Source organism: Haliaeetus leucocephalus, unplaced genomic scaffold, assembly GCF_000737465.1.
Source record: "Haliaeetus leucocephalus isolate CR32 unplaced genomic scaffold, Haliaeetus_leucocephalus-4.0 Scaffold808, whole genome shotgun sequence".
NCBI classification, from domain to species: Eukaryota; Metazoa; Chordata; class Aves; order Accipitriformes; family Accipitridae; genus Haliaeetus; species Haliaeetus leucocephalus.
This window is the reverse complement of record NW_010973244.1, coordinates 3,049,995-3,070,032: the sequence shown is the minus strand read 5'-3', so window position 1 is coordinate 3,070,032 and position 20,038 is coordinate 3,049,995. Positions and strand designations below refer to the sequence as shown.

General features: G+C 45.5%; 1 protein-coding gene across 1 annotated transcript in view; it reads right to left on the bottom strand.

The window, feature by feature from the left end:
• Positions 1-10,152: 10,152 nt before the first annotated feature.
• VOPP1 (vesicular, overexpressed in cancer, prosurvival protein 1) overlaps positions 10,153-20,038 on the bottom strand; it is a 65,590-nt gene continuing 55,704 nt past the window's right edge. Inside the window, exons 3-5 of the mRNA XM_010581809.1 lie at positions 16,757-16,834; positions 14,565-14,701; positions 10,153-10,615 (exon numbers count right to left, since the gene is read on the bottom strand). Of these exons, the coding sequence (XP_010580111.1) occupies positions 10,434-10,615; positions 14,565-14,701; positions 16,757-16,834 (397 nt within the window). The 3' untranslated portion in view covers positions 10,153-10,433. The remainder of the gene's footprint in view (positions 10,616-14,564; positions 14,702-16,756; positions 16,835-20,038) is intronic.

The following is a 20,038-nucleotide window of genomic DNA, read 5'->3' as shown; positions in this document are numbered from 1 at the left end:
TTTTTCTGCATTTTTCTCCACAGTCCCTAGAAGCTAAGATGATGGAGATCAGCCTTTTTTGATGAAGAGGTATGAGGCCATCTCTGTTTTCAGAAACTTAGCAGGTTGGAAGGGACCTGATTTATATTTTGCTGCTGTTGTGGGAGGTTTTTTTGAAAGCCTGAGAGAGGCTCCCTTTGGTACCTGCACCTGGTTAACGTGTTAGGCACTTGCAGCAGGGTGGAGATGCTTGTTCCCACCTCTGCAAAGCCCCATCCCATGGCATGAGCTTAAACTGCAGGTGGAGTCACCTGTACTAATCTCCCGCTCCCACCAACAGCAGAGCAGGGACAGCATAACTGTGCTTCTCTTCTCCTCTGTGTGGATTTGTAATAAGCCTGTCCTGCAGCATCCTAGTATACAAATGAGTAAGAGAGGGCGTCAGGGCAGTTTCTCATGCTGGTAACTCAGGATGACTGCTGCTTCCAAACCAAGGTGGTGATTTGTTCTGGGCCCTTCCCTCCCTCTCCCAGCCACACCACATTTAGCCCATGTAGTATGACAGGAGCGATAAATACCAGCTGCTTGTGGAGGCTGCAGAAGATTAATAAGCAATATGAAACTGTTGCTCGAGGCTGTAATTGAAGTTTATTTCATCTTAAAATCCAAACAGAAAAAGCCCTTTGCCCTTAGTTTTAACTGTGCTGCTAGTGCTTTGCTTCCCCTTGTAGTGTGGTGGGGTTGTGAAATACTAGACGTGCCTCCAGGTGCTCCTGAGTATGAGGCTCTCGGTTTGGGAGAACTGGGACATACTCTGAGTACACTTACAGCAGGCTTATGTGTTCCAGATAGTAAATATGCTTACTGCTTGAAAAAGGTAAATAGGTGTAGCACACTCTAACTCATTCAGGCTCTGTTGTCATCCTTCCCCCAGGGCTCCCTGTGCTCTGTCATTCCAGGTGCTTATTTTAGTTGGTATCTTCTGTCAGGTGCGAGTGTGACAGATGGCAGTGAGTTTGACCTTTCAGGCATGCATCGGGATATACATGACCTGTGGGCCATCTGCTGAGCGCCAGTGTTTGCGGTCAGGCTTGGAGATGCAGTGTTGCTCCTGCATAAATATCTGAATGGTAGCAGGTGACCTCCTTGAACTTCACAGTGTCTGTTGCCATATCCATTGGGATGTTAATAATCTCCACATTTGGTTCTGCTGGCCAACAGCAGCAGTGCCAGTGCAGGGACAGCTGTAATGTCTCAGTGTAGCTCCTCTGCTGGATTGTCAGGTATGACTAAAACACCGGAGCAGGAGGAAAGACTTTTCCCCCCCCCCGCCAAAGGGAAGAGGGGGGGGGGGGGGGGGGGCGGACACCAAACCCAGATGCATCTGTACAGCCAGGGATGAGGGAAAATGCTGAAAGTCAGTGGGAGTGAGGGATGCTGTATGGCAAGCAGCTGGGGTGAAGCAAACCGGAGCAGAGCAGCAGAAAGCGGAGGGATCAGTGAGGAACAGGGAGAGCTGATTACGAGAGGCAATGCACAGAGTGCACCAGTAGAGGCCATCTCAAATGAGATGTTCCTCCATGGCAACCATGCTAAGGTCTAACTTTGTTTTTCTTTCTTCAGCCTGTGGATCACTGATCCTGCCCATAGATAAGCCAGGGAGGAAACCTGCCCAGGGTGAAGTCTCACAGAAATTTTAAGGAGTTAGAAGGCAGTTCTGATCCTGTTTCACATCACCCTACCCCTTTTTTCCTTCCCCTTGGCGGTGACTGCAGAGCATGTGCGGTGGGTTAAGCGGGAAGAGGCTTGCCAGGTTTGCAGGAACTGCCTGCAAACACACAACAGAAGCCACCGGCCTTCCTGGCAAATCCCAAGCATGTGTTGTACTGACTGTTAACTAGGGGGTCAACAGGCAGGTTTTTTCATTCGGTGATTATATACATATATGCTGCCTTTGCTGCTGAGCTTGGACTGGCACATGTGGGAGGTGATTTTGGCTGGCTGGAGCCCAAGGGTAATTAAAGCTTCCTGGTTTAAAAAATATATAGGTATATACACATTTAGAACAGCCTAATACTGAGCAGTTCTCCAAGATGCTTGAGTGCACCCATTGAAATAATGAGCAAGTCAGCTACCAGCTCTTTCTGTACTGTAGCCAGCCTTCTGCTGCGGTGGGGCTTGGCACTGTCTTTCTCTGCAGAGTCCTCTTGGAATTGAGCAAGACTGGAAATGTATCGAGTCGGGAAGCGTCTGACAGTGCGTCTGCCTCGTCTTCCTGATGTGACTTTCCCCGTGGCTCCTCCTTTCTGTTTGTCACAGCACTGTGATATCTAGGTGGCCCATTAAGAAAGGATATTGTGTGAAGGTGAAAAAATGTATTTCACCAAGGCATTGTTTTCAGAAATCACATCAAACTAAAAATGTGGAAAAAGTCTTAATATTCCCTTGTTTGCTTTGTCTGTGTGTAATTGTCCATCTGTTGCAAAAAGCAGTAGTGTTAAAAATGGAGATGCTCTTTGGGCAGAAAAAGAGGAAAAAAATGCTGATGTTTTGTTCTTTGGCTTTATTAGTAAAGATCAAGCTATGTGGTGGTAATTTGTGTGATTTTTTTTTTTTTTTTTTTTTCCTCCTTCCTTGTACTCCTTCCTTCCCTCCAGCACTGTGGCAATAGCTGTCCCACTGATCTTACTGCTGAACCGCTTCCCGATCTTACAGTCCTGCAGGATGAAACACATGCCAGAGAGTGAGCAAATTGCCACCTTTTTTTTTTTTTTTCTACACCTTCACCTTTTACTAGGGTTGCAGGCCTCTTTACTGCTGCTTCTCCCAGGTGCTTTTAATGTGGATTGCTTAGTGCAAAGTGTTGCTTTCCTCTCTGGTCACATAGGTCCTGTTGAACAGTTTGCAGCTACAGCCTGACTCGTGACTAGCTGGTTTTTAAGAACACATGTATGAAATCTCTCTGTCCAGCTAACATCTGTTTTCCAGCTTTGAGAAAGCTTGATGTTTTTCTCTAGCTCGGCTTTAACAGAAGGAAACTTCAAGTGTGCTGCAAGTAAGTATTTCTGTTTCACAAAGCCCCATGTGCCACTTGTGGCCCTCTTTGCCACAGAGAGCAACTGCTGCTTTTTTGAATTAATAGCATTATTTCTGGTCTGTAGGTAGGGACTTGAAGATAATCTCTACAAACTCAGCTGTAGCTAGATAAATGCATTAGGGCTTTTTTTAGCACAACAGTTCTCTGTAATGTCAAAATAGGGTAGGATAGAGGGCTGGGAAGAAGCATGTGTGCTGCAGGTCAGGTAATAGCTAGGCAGCATTGTGCTGCCTGAGCCCTGCCTCATCAGGGTGTTTTGATGCAACAGTCTTTTTCCTGGTGAAATTGCTCACTTTTCCCCCCATTCATTTTCATTGGTTTCACGTTGACGCACAGGAACCCCGTCTCTGCACAGCAGAGCAGCCATGATTTGCACGCAGGAGGCAGTAGTGACCTGTCTTCAGCCACCGCTTCTCTTCAGCAGATACAAGTGGGCTGCTGTAAATCCAGCTGTAGCTATTAGATAAGCTAGACAGCATGCGATAAATATAGAGACATAGACACACCTATCCTTGTGACTTTCTCACTGCATAAAGCCAAAATAACACATGCAGCTAAGGAGCTACCTCCATCTCTAGCCCCTGGAGTCAGAGGGGTGCTTAACTTGTCACTGTTCCCTCTGCTTTCCCTGCTGTCCCCTTCACCTTGCAGGACCTGGCAGCTTGGGACAGTGGCTGCCAGCTGCACTTCTCCTCTTTCACAGCATCATTATCTAGCAGTTGCTTTGTAGAAACTGCCTTATGCCGGATCTTCCCCTGCATGGTGTGTCTGTAGTAGTTTCCCTATCAAAGAGTACAAACAACTGTAAAATCAGTTTGAGCTGTAGGACAGCTCGAAGCCCCAGTGCCAGGGCAGCAGAGGGGAGGGCTTCCAAAGCCACAGGGCCTGCAAATACATCCTGGCCCATTTCTCTCACCCACTGAATTAGCAGCGATGTATTAGATAGACCAGAAGAAAAAAAAAAAGTAAGGCTCCGCTATCTGACAAGGTGGTTTATCTTCTTGGCTGACCTGTGTGCCAAAAACTGCTGCCTTGGGCATATACATATACAACTAACCCATCTGGGGTTTTGTGTTTTGTTTTAAGTAGGGAATAAAGAGCAATACCTCCTTTGTGCTTTTGTGTACCACGCAGTCTGAAGAGCTTGTTGGAAAAATGTAGTCCCAGCTGTTTGTTTTCAAAGCAATGTAAGCTGTCACAGAGCTCGGAATAAAAGGAAAAAAAACCACCCACAAAACAAAAAAGCTTTTTGCTGCATTATCTTTTCCCAAAGTGATAATGAAACACAGGAGCAGCTGCAAGGCAGCCCCAAACAGAAATGGCAGGGTTGGTACCCTCCTTGTCAGGCCAGGTCCTATTTGCAGCACAACTGATGAGTCAGCCTGCTAATTACAGAGAGGCATGGAAGGTGCTGGAGGATATTGCAGGTGACATTTGCCCCTCTCCTATGAGCCTGGGGCACCTGGTCACACCAGGGAGAAGGAGGTGGAGGGGAGAATCAAGAACAAAAATCCACAAATAAGATGATGGTGCTACTTTAGCAGCTTCAGCCCAACAGCCCTGCCTTGACAGGCTCTCCTGCCTACACCTTGGCAGAGGTGTTTCAGCTGCCCTGGGCCTGACAGCGAGTGCTGCATAGTTGCTGGAAGGCTGAAGAAGCAGCAGCAGCAGCAAAACTTTATAAACCCTCAGACTGCCATGAACTTAATTCACCCATTAATATGGACTCCTCCCTCAATAGGGCCTAAGGCAGCAAGGCACTTTATGGGAAGAAAACTTACTTTCCTCAGAAAAAAAAAAAGCATCTTCCGAGCCCAGGAGATGCTCTGGCAACAGCCAGCCCTTGCCTTCAGTGTGAGCCTGAGGAACTTAGAGCTGGGTCACCAGTGACTGAAGGGTGAGCTTTGGCCTGACTGCTCAAAGAGGCTTTACAGCCCTGCTGAAGGACAGAAAGCAATCCCCATTGCTGCTTTTCTTCTGATCGTCTTGAATAAGATCTCATGCTCCTGCTGCAGGGCTGAAAGGAGATATGTGGAGCATATAAGGCGGGGGAGGGAGGAACCAAAAGCTGAAGGAAAGTAATTCCCAAAATCTCCTGTGATAGGCAGGACACAGCATCTGCAAGGCCGGTCCCATGATCACGGAGTGACTCTGCACCCCTGCTTACTCCTGACAGTAGCTAGTTAGAAGAAGATGGTATTACAAGCATATTCTTCATCTCCTCCCCTCTCAAACCACAGCAACCTACCAACAAACCCAGGCTGATAACCAATGTCTGCATAACCCCCTGGAGCTGCCCACAGAAATAAAGCATCATGCAGGATGCCAACCAGCAAGTCTTCAGGCTGTGCCACTTCATGCCTTTTTACTGATGGCAGCTGGATCATTTCTGTCCTTCTGTTGGTGCTGGGTCACACCCACCCATCTGCCACCCACCAGGTCACCCAATCCCACCCCCCCAACCAAAAATCTCCCCCAAGCAGCACCTACCCCAGACCACCAGCAGTCTCTGCACCAGCAGCCCTGCCAGCCCTCCACTGCTGCCACGCAAGACAGGTCTGCAGGAGTTGAGGACAGCCGTTCAGGGGCTGGGATTGATTTTCTGCCAAAACCCATCAAGTTGAGCATTTATGCACCTCCCAGTCTGCAATGCATTTGACCAGCAGCTCATGACCAGCTGCCTGGCACTGCCTGCATCTATCCCCTGCTGCTGGGGTTTCGTGGCTGCAGCCAGTGGCAGAGTGGTTCATGTGCATGCCAGAGGCAAGGGGAGGCAGGCAGTACCTGCCCACCCTCCTCCCCCTCCGCTTGCCCCTAAACCAAGATTTAAGAAGGTCTGTTCCACCAAAGAAGTGCATTTCTAAGGTCTGGAGGAGTCAGGATACATCTGTCCCAAGCATTTACCCTTAGCACTCATCAGGCAGCCAATCGATTTAACATAATCCAAAACAAATCTCAAGGTGTTCTGGTATCTGTAGCCAAGTAATGACTTGAAAAACACTCGAGAAATAAACTATTCCCTCCACCTGGAAAGCAGAGTGCACACTCTGCACCACTCTGGCCTGGGAGACACAGGGCTGGTGGGACAGAGGTAGGGCACTGCTAGCTGAAGAGCTCATCAGGAGGCAGGGTGGATGGTGTGTTGGTCACACACGGCTACCTACAGGTGAGAAACCCCTGCCAGCTGATAGGAAGGGAAGTAAACGGGGCTTTTCTGTCTCACCAGCAATGGTGGAAGAAGAACTAGCAGCTAGAACCTGCTCAGAAACATAGCCGGGTCCATGGCCCTGAAAACACCCGAGGTCAGGAAGGTTTGCTTCATGAGGAGCTGGCCGACTCCCTGTTGAGAGCTACAGAGTCTCAGGAATAGCACCTTCACAGCCCTTCAGAGACAAATTTCATGACAGCGTACCTGGAGGCACAAGCTGCACACAAGGATCACAGGGTCCTTACAAGTCTATGGAGGCCTCCGCTCATTCCCTCCCTGCATGATCCCCAAGGAGGAAAGAGAGCAGAGCGCATCCAGTCATCCATAACCTTTGCTGTTCTTCACTGAGACAGTGAAACCTCTGGCTGAAAGCCAACTGCCCAGCCACAGAAAGGGCAGGTTCCCTCCCCATCCCACAGCGCAGCCTGGGTTTGTTGCACAAGCCTTGGACATACGAAGGACTGGCCACACCAGAGCTACAGGCAAGGTGTACCGAGAGCCCCTGGTAGTACCTTTTCTCTCAAAGCAGCATAGCTGGAGATTTCACTGTGGCAGAAAGGGACTGACCCCCTTCTTGCTCCCGTTTCTGCCAGGGTCACAGCAGCAGAGACCTCAAGGGTTTCCTTACCCACCTGCGCATGTCCCCCCACGATCACTGCCTCCTCACGGGTACATCGGGCATGTTCTGGGGACACACAACTGAAGAAAGGACTTCAAGGGGGTGTCGTTTATGTTGCCGGCTTGGCTTAAGCATCTCCATTTTGCCCAAGCCCTGTTCAAGGCATTTAAACCCCCATATCAAACACCTCTGCAAGAACCGGGAGACTGATCCCCACAACACATTAAATCGCCATCAAATGTAGATAGTGAGATCTCAAAGGCAGGTGGGGAGTCAGCCCTGCACCCTGGTCTGGTGCCCCCGGGAAGGGGCAGGGGAGTGCCCCACACATCCCCAGGGATCCCAGCCACCAGCACCAACCTTATTTTGCAGTCAAACACCACCCTGCCTCACCAGTGAGGCACCAAAATCTGTTGTGTCAGAGAGAGGACACAGTAGCAGCACCCAGAGGATCCAGCACAGGAATCCCAATGGATAAAGAATCAACACACCACGAGGAAGTTGACATTAGCACAGCTGCAGCAGCTGGCAACTCCTAGGGCATCACTACTGCTCAGTAAAATCCTGTTGGAAGATGATGGTTTCCTTCACCTGTGGGACTGCACCCCCGACCTGTCATCACTGCCCGCTGGTGAGAAGTAATCCTGTCCTTTCCAATGGTGCGCCTGTAGCCTGTGTTTCACATCTGGCTTGCTAAAGCGTTGCCGAGTACAAATCTCGGTGGCATTAGCCCTGCCTTCTTTCCTCCTCTGCACACAAGAGGTCACACTCTTAACTCTACTTGGTAATATACAGAACTTTAACCATACAGCTCAGGAAAGAACAACGAAGAGGGCTAGAGGTACAGCAACATCCAATCTTACTTTAATAAAATGCATTTCAAAAGAAAGCCTGCACAAGTTTTATGAGCAGTAGAAGCCCCTGAGACTGTAAAAAGACCTACTTCGGCTCCATCCATCCTCCAACCCACTAACCCAGCCTTGCAAAGCGTGCAATGTACACTCCCTTCTTTTTCCCCACTTCCTTTCCTTAAACTAAGAGGGAAAAAAAAGGGAAAAAATAAAAGAAAACCTAAAAACTTCCAAAAGCAAGGCAACGAAAGGGAAGGCACGTAAACAGTCTGCAAGTAATTCATATGGATGCCCACACAGGTGCTATGTTTGTTTTCAAGAGAAGACCAAGCAAGTTTGCTAGCAGAGGAGTGTATGTGTTGTAAGAGGTAGTGTCATCTATCAACACTAGCAAGTAAACCAGCCAGACTTCAGGAAAACTTCACCAGAAGTTGAATTTCAATGTACAGCAGAAGAATTCACTATAAAAGGCTTCTATTCAATGTGTCCAAGAAAATGACAGCTGTCACAGGCACATTTCATAATATAAAAGGACTTAACATCTATCTACTAACATGAGGTCTGTTGTCATTCCTATTGACAGAAAAAGAAAGGTTGGATCTGCTTTTTAAAAAATTTTTGTCGTGTATACACAACCATATTCAGTGACATATGCAGCTTTACACTTCAAGTGCACACTAATTTAGAAAATATATACAGTTGTGGTGTGCAGATGGACCTAGTAATCATACACAAAACATACTTTTTTGTTATCTTAAGTGTCTACCACACACACAGAATTACTTTGCTTTGTCCCTTATGATGATGCACAGTAAGGGAAAGCCTTAGTTACAATTTCACCCAAGTCAGATCTGCAGGAATGAGCTCCTCAAAAGCTAGCTGTGCTCCAGATGACTACTAACTGCACCAGCAGCTTTTAGAACCAGTGACCCTTAGTGGTTTTTCTGTTAAGAGACTCATGTTCATAATAAAAGGGATGGTCTTTTCCGATAGTTCTGCAAATCCAGCTTGCTGCCTAGGAACAAGTTCTCACAAGCCACTGGCATGCATTAACTGCACAATAAAGCTTTGGCTCCCTGTGCACCACAGGTCTTCAGATTACTCCAAACCACCTCAGTGACCTCTGCGTGCTGGCTGGAGTGACACGGGAGCAGTCAGTGTATTGGCAGTGAGTAAGCATTCACCCGGTATCCAAAGGACCACATCAGACTCCTAACCCTCAGCTATGCTGTTTCTGCAGGTCCTTCAGGAGTAGAAAGCAATAACATCTTCTTTTTGTCACTTGCTAGTGACACAGCTCTGAATATGCATGAAGGGAGAAGGTCCCATTAATACGTAGTCATGTCTCAGAGTAGCTTCACATTTTTGCTAGACATAGATGGGTGTGAGGGCCCTCAGAGGTAAAGGGGCTCTGTGTTTATTTGAAGGTGTTGACAGTGGTCACTCAGAGTCAGACACAAGCATAAGATGGCAAATTGGGAATCCTGGGGCTGCTCGCAGCAAAACACATGAAGAGCTAAGAGTCACTGAAAGCCAAACCACCTGTGCATCAGGTCAAGGAACTGCTCTTAAACACCAGTCCCAAAAAGTTATTTATTTGCCTGACCTGGAGAGGAGAATAGTTTTACAGATCTGTCACGTGGAGATGACAGCTCTAGTTGGTACTCTTTGTGGCAGCAGTAAGACCATAATAAAAGCTACTATTTCTCAGGGACAAAACTCCCATCAATGTCAAGGGGAGCAAGCCTGGAAACATGCTCCCATTCCTTCTTACTGTAATTATTTTCCAATTTAGGGAAGAAAACTTACCTACATATTTCAGTGTTTCTAACCGTTCTGTCAAGAGGCACAAGCACAAGTAGCTCTGAAGTTATAACACCTCCCTTTCACTAACAACATTTAGGTCATTGGCCGTTTCTTACAATCTTACCGCTGGCAAAACAAGGGGGGCCAGGATGCCGATCACACAGGCAGAGCCCAGGTGCTGGCCAAGAAATACTCAAATCCTGGTCCTTCAGCTTTTAGATGCATCATTTAAAGTAATGACTCCCTCTTTTCTAGGGCGCTTGGCAAAGCCCCTGCCATGACTCGACCAATGCTGGTGCTCCAGTCACAGAGACTTCTATCACAGCATCTTTCTGTTGTGCATCAGAACCAAATTGTACAAGAAAATCATAAAAGAAAAAGATGGTGGTCTCCATTTCTGGTAAAAGCATTGCCCTGCCTCTTCTACTTATACCCTCTTCCTCTGTCATTTCCCATAGATGAGGGCATTTCTGCTATGGGGTCTTAGGAGAGTGCACATCACTCTGGGGTTGCATAAAGAACCACTATCAGTAGCCTGCCACAACACAATTAAACCCATGATTGAAACGAACAATAAATAAAGAGAAAGACATACAGGTTTTAAATATAGGTTTCCATTAAAAGCATTACAAAGACAACTTCTCTCATTATGAAGACAAAGAAAAAAAATCCACTTCTACTAAAAAAAAAAAGAAAAGAAAAAATTTTAAAAATTACCCCTTTGCAAGTAACTTTAATGAGGAAAGGTGCAGGGAAGGGAAGGAGAGAGGACTTGGAGAACTAGCAAGTGTTCAAAAGGGCGGATGCCCTCCATCTCGGTCATTTTGCAACAGCACCTTCTTCTCACACAGTCAGGTCAGAAAGCCAGAGTCCTCACGTGGAGGATTTCACCACCTGCTCGTAAGGGGGAGGTGGTGTGTTGCAGTAGGAGGGTGGGGGTGGGTAAACTGGGTTTCCTTGCGGGGAATTGGGCTGGACGTGGAAAGCCATAGCCATGGGATTCATCACAGGTCCACCTGGATCTGTGTAATACGGCACTCCAGATTGTTGTGACCCTGAAAGAAAGAAAAGGACAGAAAAGATATCAACAACAGCAGTGGCATCAGGTCATGCTCTTCCAGGGCCTGTGCTCTGCACACTCAGACAAGTTTTCTCAAAGTATTCATCAGAGCAAAGACAAGGAACCACCTTTCTCCCATCCCAGAGAAAACACAGGCTGGCAGGACTACATTCACTTCTTGAGGTTTCAACTTTGCATGCAATGGAAATCATTTAGTGAAACAAAGGGCACCACTGCCCCAAGCGACTACCATTTGAAAGGGAAAACAGCAAGCCCTGCTCAGTTCCCTGGACAGAAAAGCCGCTGTGCCTGCCGAGAGGAGTGGCATGGGATCCCAGATGGACAAAGGGGTTTCCACTGCAGCCCTGACTCAGGTGTCAAGCCTTACAAAAGGACTTCGCATTATTTCGTGGTGTACTGGATCTGCCTGTAAGCCAGAGTGCATCTCAAATAGATAATTTCCCTTCTAGGCATAATACAGCTAAGAAGTAAACATGTATGAAGCAAAAACCCAAGTTGAAGCCAATTATGGCTGGCTAACACAATGGGACAAGATTGCTTTGCGCAGATTAAATTTAGGAAATTATGTTGGAGCCTGCAGGGACAAAGAAAGGAAATGTATGATCAAATGCAAAATTCCTTAGCTGTGACACATGAGGACTAACAGAGACTGCTGCCATGAGGAATAACAAAGGTGGCGTGTAACCCTCCTCAGATACACAGCGGGTGGTGGAAGACAACTTAATGCAGTTCCAGCAATTAAAGTCACAGACTGTCTTTATCTCAAGATGTAAATTAGGTTTCTTCTCTTTCTGTCTATTTAAATAAAGCTGGACTGAAAAAAAAAAAATCATGGCTGAGCAACAGGTTTTCTTGTTTTGGTGCTAGTCTGTTTTTCCTCTAATGACACAGTCACAGTGGTTTTCCCCTCAATCATTCCTTCTGTGACTTAGTGACACTAGGACTCAGTATTGCCACAGAAGGAATGCAGGCTTTTTGAAAGCTTTAAGCATCCTTTAGTACTTCAAGCATTCAGGAAGCAGCTACATACCGAACCCAAAAACACGTCCTTACAATATTAAATCAGATGGGCCGAGCCAAAAGGCAGGGGGATGCAAACTGTCCCAGAGCCTGGGTTGTCTGCCTAGGGAGCTTTGTTCGAACCCTCGGGAGCAAAAAGGATGGAAAGCAGATGGGGAACGCAGCTATTTCCTTCTTAACACAATAATTTTTAACACACCACCACAGTAATTTTTCCTTTTGCCTGTCTGAGCAAAGAGGGCTGCTCCGCAGCCTCTCTTCCTTTGCTGTGGCGACAAGAAGCCCTTGTTCTGCTTCCACCTATAGCATCAGCACACGGCTGCAGGAGAGCCAGGCTGGGAACAGGAGCCGAGTCCCACCTCTCCAACTTTTGGGCTAATACCTTCTTCTGCAGCCTTTTTCTTAAGCATTTTTGTTTTAAAGTTAAATCCTGCCCAGCTCTGCATTTCTGCAGTTTCCATCTGCATGGGGACATGGAAAGGTTGAGGTAGCTCACTGCAGCTTGCTCTGTAGGAAAATAACTGTTTCCATTAAAACTTCTGTGTACTATTATTGAATTGGGGGGGAAGTGTGGACACCAATCTTTTGAGATATTTTTTCAGTTCACTGAACCCAGCAGAAAACAACAACTGAATGTCAACCTCCTTGTCGGATCAGCTCAGTAAGTATTTGTTAAGTGTCTGCAAAGGGACCCGACCTTTTCCAGCACCTGAACTGCCAGTTTGGGGCTACGTAGGCCAGGGCTGAAGTGAAAGATACCACCAGGCCTGCAAACTGCTGCTTGTAGGTGAGGTGTTCAATCCATTTTCCCAGTCAGGCCCACAGAAAAAGCACTCCCACTTCCAGGCTGCTGCTGGGATGGCACTATATGCTGCTGTTATCTCTGCAGGGAAGGAGGGAGATGGGCAAGGACCCACGTTTCAAGGGATCCACCTCAACAGTGAACTGGCTACTGCTACCAAATCTGGAAGAGGAGCTAGTGTAAAATGAGAACTTGGGTGACTACTAATTCCCATTGCTTTTGCTGTTGAGTATTCCTAGAATAGCATAAAAAGTAAAAAAAAAAAAAAAAATTGGTGGGGTTAGCTCAAAGCCCAAAGCTTTTAAGTAACAGTAATAACAGTCTGGAAGCAGGTGGCATAAGCAGGTCATCAAGGGGCTTGTGCTTATTTTGTATTTACCCACAACTTGTGTTCCATGAAGTGTCATGAAAAAATAAAACCGTGCTCTAAAATTAAATCTGGTATTTACCAATCCAGCCAAAGACGCTCCCTGTTCACATAATCTTGAGGTTATTTTTCAGGCTTAAAAATATTAGTTTAGTTAGTTTGGCTCCCCCCCAACCATCCACTGTTGAAAAATAAATACTCTCAGTGGAAATGCTTGTTCAGTCAAGCAGAAAAACAGATGCAGAATAGAAGCCCTAAAAAAAACCCTCTTAGGATTTAAACAAAAAGAGGGTGAATAAAGTGTCAGTTTGTGTCTGTAACATCTTTTTATCCATTTAGACCTGTGAGAGATGGGGGGGAGGGGGGGGCGGGGAGACATGTCTATGAGTACATGCTTAAGGATGCAAGGAAGAGCATTTCCAAAGTCTGCACAAGGTACGTGGGTGTGCAATAGCCAGCGTGACAGCAGGGAGAGCCCAAATGCTGCATCTCTGCACAATGCTCGTAGTCACAGCTAGCGAGAAGGGGTTTAGGACACTTTTCTGAGGAGGCTGTCTTGATGCAGCCACAGTATTACACAGAGATGTAATGGTTCAGAAGACAATTTTTGATAGAGAGGTTCGAGGCACCAAATTTTCAGAGATCCTCCTTCTCGTTACAAATATTATGTTGTATTTCCACTTCCAAGCCAGTATGAAACAAAAACAAATAGCCAATTCCAAAAAAAGTTGTCAGAAAAGATAATTATCCTCTGGCTTCAGCTCTCTCTTATACAACATGCAATAAAATGATAGCCTGGGAGGAAAAGTGTCAGTGTACCAAGCATGCCTGCATGTATGTGTACTTTCACTGGCACAAATGACCACTGGCTTATGCAATCTGGACAGTGGTTAAAAATGTCTCAGTTTGGCCTTGCTGAGGCAGGGAGAAAGCAAGCACCAGAGTGTGCACTCAGATAAAATCTCAGCACTGTGGAAGGTCTTCCAACTAGAGACAGCTGGATTCAAAATGGTCCCATGAGGCACAAACATCTTCTGCTTACAGGTGAGTCTTATTTTGCAGGATTGTCCCAAGTGGGACTATCTAACAGCCAGAGAGGAAGAAATAACAAACTTAGAAAGCAGTATTGCCACAGGAGCCATCACTAAGTAGATCCTCCTGATGCTCAGAGCCATTACCAACCAGAGAGACAGCAAGCAGACTAACAAGGGGAGAAGGACCACTTTGCTGCAGAAAAACTGTAGCACAGAGCATGGAAGGCAAATCAAAAAGAGAAGACTTGCAAGATAGCCAGATCGTGGAAGAAAAATGTTAGGCTTTCCTTCACTTCTGCCAGACGTTACCAACTGTATTTAAAACTCTTTCTTCATGTCACTGTTCATTTTGGATACCTGTCGTTTTGTCTACGCTGCAAAGCGAGAACTTGCTAGCCTCCTTCCATGCATGGACACACAGCTGTAAAGGTATGAGGAACCACAACAGAAGGGAACTGAAAGTCCTGTCATCCTGGGTTTCAAAACCACTTCTGTACATTGCAGCTGAATTATGCTGTTTGAAAGGCAGAAGATTTCACTCATCACAGGAGGTGGCTGCATGGTTTAGTGCAGTGCAATCCCTTGTCCAAATCCCACAGTTTTCAAAAACCAAATAAACAAAACCCCCAAACCCACCCTTTTTAAATGCCTTGGCAAACATCACAAATGAGTGAAACTTGTTTAATGAGCAGTCTCTGACCTGATGCAGTGTTGACTGGTTGTCTGGTGTAAGACACGTTAAAAGTAGGTTCTTCTACTAGTGGAGGAGGGTACATTCGCCTTCGGATAAAGAAACCAGCTCCGCAACAGAACAAAACTCCCATCATCAAAAGGAACCTAGGCAAAGAGAAGAGGGAAGTCAAAACCCACCCGCATTCAGGCAGCTCTCAAACCCAGCCTGTTTGTTGAGAGAAACGAGTATCATCTAGCAATCATCAGCCTATGACTTTTTACCAATGTTTCTTAAATAGGTTGTCTCTTGAGAGCAGGTCTATGTCATTTGAGATAGCACTCATGGGGCACTTACGAATATATTATGGATATCTTTAGCCATTAGTACTATTGTCCAATGTTTTCTGGCATGTAAAATACAAATCTGAAACTAAAACGCCCTTGAACTTTTGGAAAGTTCAGGTTCATACCTGACCTTTGCCTCCAGGATGCTGAACTGAAATTCCAGGTCGGTACGGTTTCAAACTGCATATCTTGGACACAAGCCTCACACTTACAGCATTGAGGCTGGCCAGGAGGTTTGTGGGGGACAAAGAGGAATACTATTCTGCAGTTGCCCTTAAAAGAAGATTCTTAGATGTTCTTAAATTACTCAGCACTGTAATTTTGTCTCTCATGGGAAATATGGTAGCTGGCATTTAAGCTCAAGCCAGAAGACTGAAGCATTCAGCACTGAAGATGACAACCTTTGCTTTGTGCTCCCTAGACAGGATATACATTCTCAAGGAAAAGGACATCATTTTGCTTCAGTTGCTCTCCTCTCTGCCCCTTTTCCGACCTGACTACACTGTCCTCATCATTCCCTTGTCTTGGTGCTGTGGAAACAGGCACGTGCAGCAAGGGCACATCAGAAGATTTTTTTTCTTCAGACAGTGGCTTTCACTGTGTTTCCTTGATCAGTTATCAGACATGCTAGTGACTAATGCAAGCTCCCATAAACTCAAATGGTTCTTTTGCCTGTAGCCACCTCATTTCAGGGCCCTTTACTGGAAGACAATGACAACTGTGCTCTTTCTTCTGGAAGGGAGGGAAGTTGGCCAGAGGCAAGCCTACACACCATGCTTATCTCCTCTGGAGCATTCCCAGGTGCCCGAGAGGGAGAATGTGACACTGCATGGCAGCGAGAGGTATTTCATGCACAGGGTCAAGTTCTGTTCTTGTTTCTACAGTGGAAATGAGAGCAGAAGGAGGTCCTGTTTCCCTGAGCCAATATTAATACATTCCCTTTTGGCAGTGTTCCTGCAAAGGATTTGTTCTGAACAGAAAAACAGAGATTTACGACGTCACCCCAGGGACTGAGCTGCAGAGCTCTTCAGTTATATCAGTAAGGATTGTACACTGAAATCCCACAGTCAGCTTTGGGAAATCTCTGTATTATAGTACATATCAGGCTTCTGGTTTTCACTGTTTATTTGTTTCACTTTTGAAGCCTTTTTTTAAGCAGTCTTCAAATTCTACATAAAAATGTCTGACATAATTTTTCAGGAGAGCTTTTACTTTCTCTCTACTGTAATGAGAAAGTTTTATTCAGGTACTTTCTTAAATTCCTCTCCAAAATGAATTTACCTTATTTTTTCATTATGCACATAACAGTGATTAGTTTGAGCTTTATCCAGATTACTGAGCTGCTGGTTTCACAAGCTCAAATCTTTCTGCCTGCTTTTCCCTTGCTGTCATCTCCAGTGAAATCCTCATAGTCATAAACGTACTTCTCTTCCTTTTTAATTGAAGCCTCAATTCAGCTGGCAAGAATATCTTAAACCCTGCCTAAATGCACAATCCTCCTTATACAATCCTCTTTTAAAACTGAGTGCCCAGCAAAAACAGACAAACGCTGCTGCTTGGTAGTAGCTGGAACAGGCATAAGGAATGCAGCAATTTTGGATAAAAGTGGGACCGCTGCCTGTACAGACCAGCAGGATGCAGAGGCAGGAAAGGTCAACCTGACACGAGTAACCTCCTTTTTCAGTGTTTTCTCACTACATTGGGAGAATTTTATAAGCAAAAACCCAAAGTCCTTGCATTTACATGTACACATATACATTACTGCACACTCATACCTACTTTACTTTAAAATACTAGGGCTTGCAATACCCTGATTTAAGTCCTACAAACAAGACAAGAACAGGACAAACAAAATTCCCAAATGCCCTGACCTACCAAAAATACCATAGTCGCTGGATAGAGAGAGCTCTTACACAGCATCTTGAACCACAGCAATCCTCATAGGAGCGACATCTGCAGAGAAATAAAGAGAAAAAGGCATTAGGGGAGTGGTTGTCACTCAGATTAAAATGGGATCCCCAACCCTGACGCCGTTCACACTCCTGCCCGAGGCATTACTTTTGACATTGCCATGAGTCTGGGAGGCAAAGCCGCCTGGAAGCGTTCAAGGTCAGGTTGGACGGGGCTTTGAGCAATCTGGTCTGGTGAAAGATGTCCCTGCCCATGGCAGGGGAGTTGAACTAGATGATCTTTAAAGGTCCCTTCCAACCCAAACCATTCTGTGGGTCTACGAACAAGAACAGACTACCCTTGGCCAGGTAAAGTTGTCAATCACATGTACACATCCGTGGCATGGCTCTATCACTATTCAGTAACTTTTTGCATGTTATTGAGACTACCTTCCTACACACTTCTTTTAAAGCCACCTCAAAAAGACTGAATGCAGTGTTTAATTCTATATAAAAGGACACATTATAAAAGAAAAGCAGTATTACTCTGTTTTCTTTCACAGTAAATGAACACTGCAGACCTCAAACATGAGCCATTTGGGGTTTTATTCACTGCAACAGACAAGAATTGCAAGGTCAAAACTGCCAGATCACTCATTCTTTGCAAATGAGCAGCTTCCAAACAGAGAAACCACTGAGTGGAGAGAAAACTTCAAGCGTACTGTTATTTGCAAATTTAATGGCGTTTTTTGCTTCTCAGAAGTTGCACTGGACTGCAACTGCCAACAACTCCCATTATTTAAGCAGCCTTTCCTCTAAAAAACCCACATTTCAAATTGATATTTCATATCGAATAGAACCATTTTAAAGGTATTATAGCACCAATCACTGTAAGCACAAGGTACCACTTCACTAAAAAAGTCAGCACATACATTAACTGCAACCTCTGAACAATTTCTACAGTAACTGCTATTTCTCAGACCAATGAAACATATTTAGTATGAAAAAAGACAGAAGTAACACAGAAACCATGGTATGTGACAGACTCAGATGAAAACATTCAGATTAGCATATCCACATACCAAAAGAAAAGAGGACATTACCACAACTGGATCAATCTTAAGGGTGTTCACATTTGTATGCTCAAGGCACGTATTTAATTAAGCATCTGGTTTTGGAAAATTTGCCCAACTGCACGACTGTGCTCCCATATTTGTATGCAAAGCTAAAAAAAATCAATTGGATAATTGTACAGACAATTACACATTTACACGCTCAGTTAACAAGCCTTCGCTTGCAAAATACATCAAGTCACACAGGCTTCAGCCTCTAATTGGGGCCAGAGCAGGATGCTCTATGGATACATAATCAGTTGTTTTGCAAGTGAAAAGAGTTACATGCTCTTCTGATGACAGGTAGGCAAGATTTATTTAAGCAAGCCGGAGGATCTGACATGATCAGCCCAGCAAGGTCCATTAATATACTCAGGCACCCAGTTTGAGACTCAAGCAGAGTAAGTCGCTCATGCCAAAAGAAAAAACACCCACTTTGCTGTCCCTGAACCTCAAGGCGACCCATCTCCAACCTTTCTTCTTTAAAGCCTGCCAGGACCCTAACAACTGCTCATCCTTAAAGCTACCAGACCTCACAAAACTACTAACAAGACTTAGCAAGTCAGCATTAACTTCAGTCCCATCAGGACCAAGAAATTAAGTATTCCTCCATGCTCCCCAAGTGGATCAACTCAACAGGAGCTTTCAAGACATATGTCAAATACATGGGCAGGATCAGGCCCCTTACGAAACAGGGTGGCAGCCGCTGCCTTCTGTTAAACCAGTGGTCATGGCACCCCTTTTGCTCTTCAACACGCTTTTGGTTGGACCCCCTCATCCACATTGATGGGCACTTGCCCTTTTTGCTGACGCAGCACAGCAAGGACTTGGCTGGGCCAGAAAAGCAGAGAGGACATGGAGCCCATAAATCTAGAAGCCTTTCTTGAGGCAATTAAGGCAAAAAAAAAAAAAAAAAGATTTTAGGGATGTGAGCAGTCTTTATTTCTGCCTCCACACACTGGCTCTGTCAGCCCAGACACCTACACCTGACCACAAGCAGGATGGGGAGCGGATGCACCAGGCCAGCCTCTGGCCCCAAAGTCATTTCCAAGATCAAGCCCCAAGACCTTAACTTGTATTAAAAGTTAAATTAAAACAGAGAGCCCAGGGAGGCTGCACGTACGCCACCCCTATGCCCAACCCCTGCCTCGCTTATTTTGCATCTGTTTTCTCCAGAGCCAGAAGAGATGAGAAAAAGCTATTTTAAAATATATAATTATGGTCGTTCAAACACCAAAATTAAAACAGCATCTGTATGAGGAGTATGGTATCTGAATTTACTTTTTATTTTTAATCTCTAAATTGTCTAGGCTACATTGTCTAGGCACCATTTTTAAAGTCTCAGTGGCTTAGCTTTTCTTCCTGCAAAAGAGGGCTAAAGTAGCAGCTGGAAGACAGAACGGCTCAACAGTGGATTGTTTATGATGCTCCTGAGACCACTGAATGGCAAACAAGCAGGCCATCAAAGAGAAGTTTCATCTCCTACACAGATGACTGCACTTTCAAATGGCTAAGAATGATAATGCAAAGGATGGAGGAGTCTCTCATTACAGCTGTGTTTAGAGAAGCTCCATTTTCTAATAGCCAGTAAGCTTTCTGAGGCAACTCATCCAAAGCTAAGCACTGCATTTGCTGGGTGGATCTGCGAAGCTAAACCAGTATCACGACTTGGAGGAAAATCCCTTTGAGATCTGACACTAGTAACCCTTCCACTTTTTACCCATAGAACCAAACAGGTGCTTTATTTTGCATGCCTGCGAGTATGGACACATGTACCCGTATGTAGGAGCCTAGAACCAAGGATGATGCCATGACAACAACCTGCTGTTTGCATTCCCCACCACTTGATAGCAGTGCCAAAAAAGACTGGAAGAACAAACGGCCCATTTGCTGACACCGCTGTCAGGGTACCGCAGAAGCTCTGCTGATCTCTTGTTCTTGATTCAATGTGCTACGAAAAAACAACACAACTTCTGACAACATCGATCCCAATTACAAGAAAACTAACTTACTTACAAAAGCCATATTTATTAGCAGACAAAAGACGACAATAAAATCAGCTTATTAATGGAGTAACATACAAGCTTAAGTATAATCAGTCTTTGATGTACTATCTCTTACTGCCTGACAGCAAATCCCAGCAGAATTAAGACCCC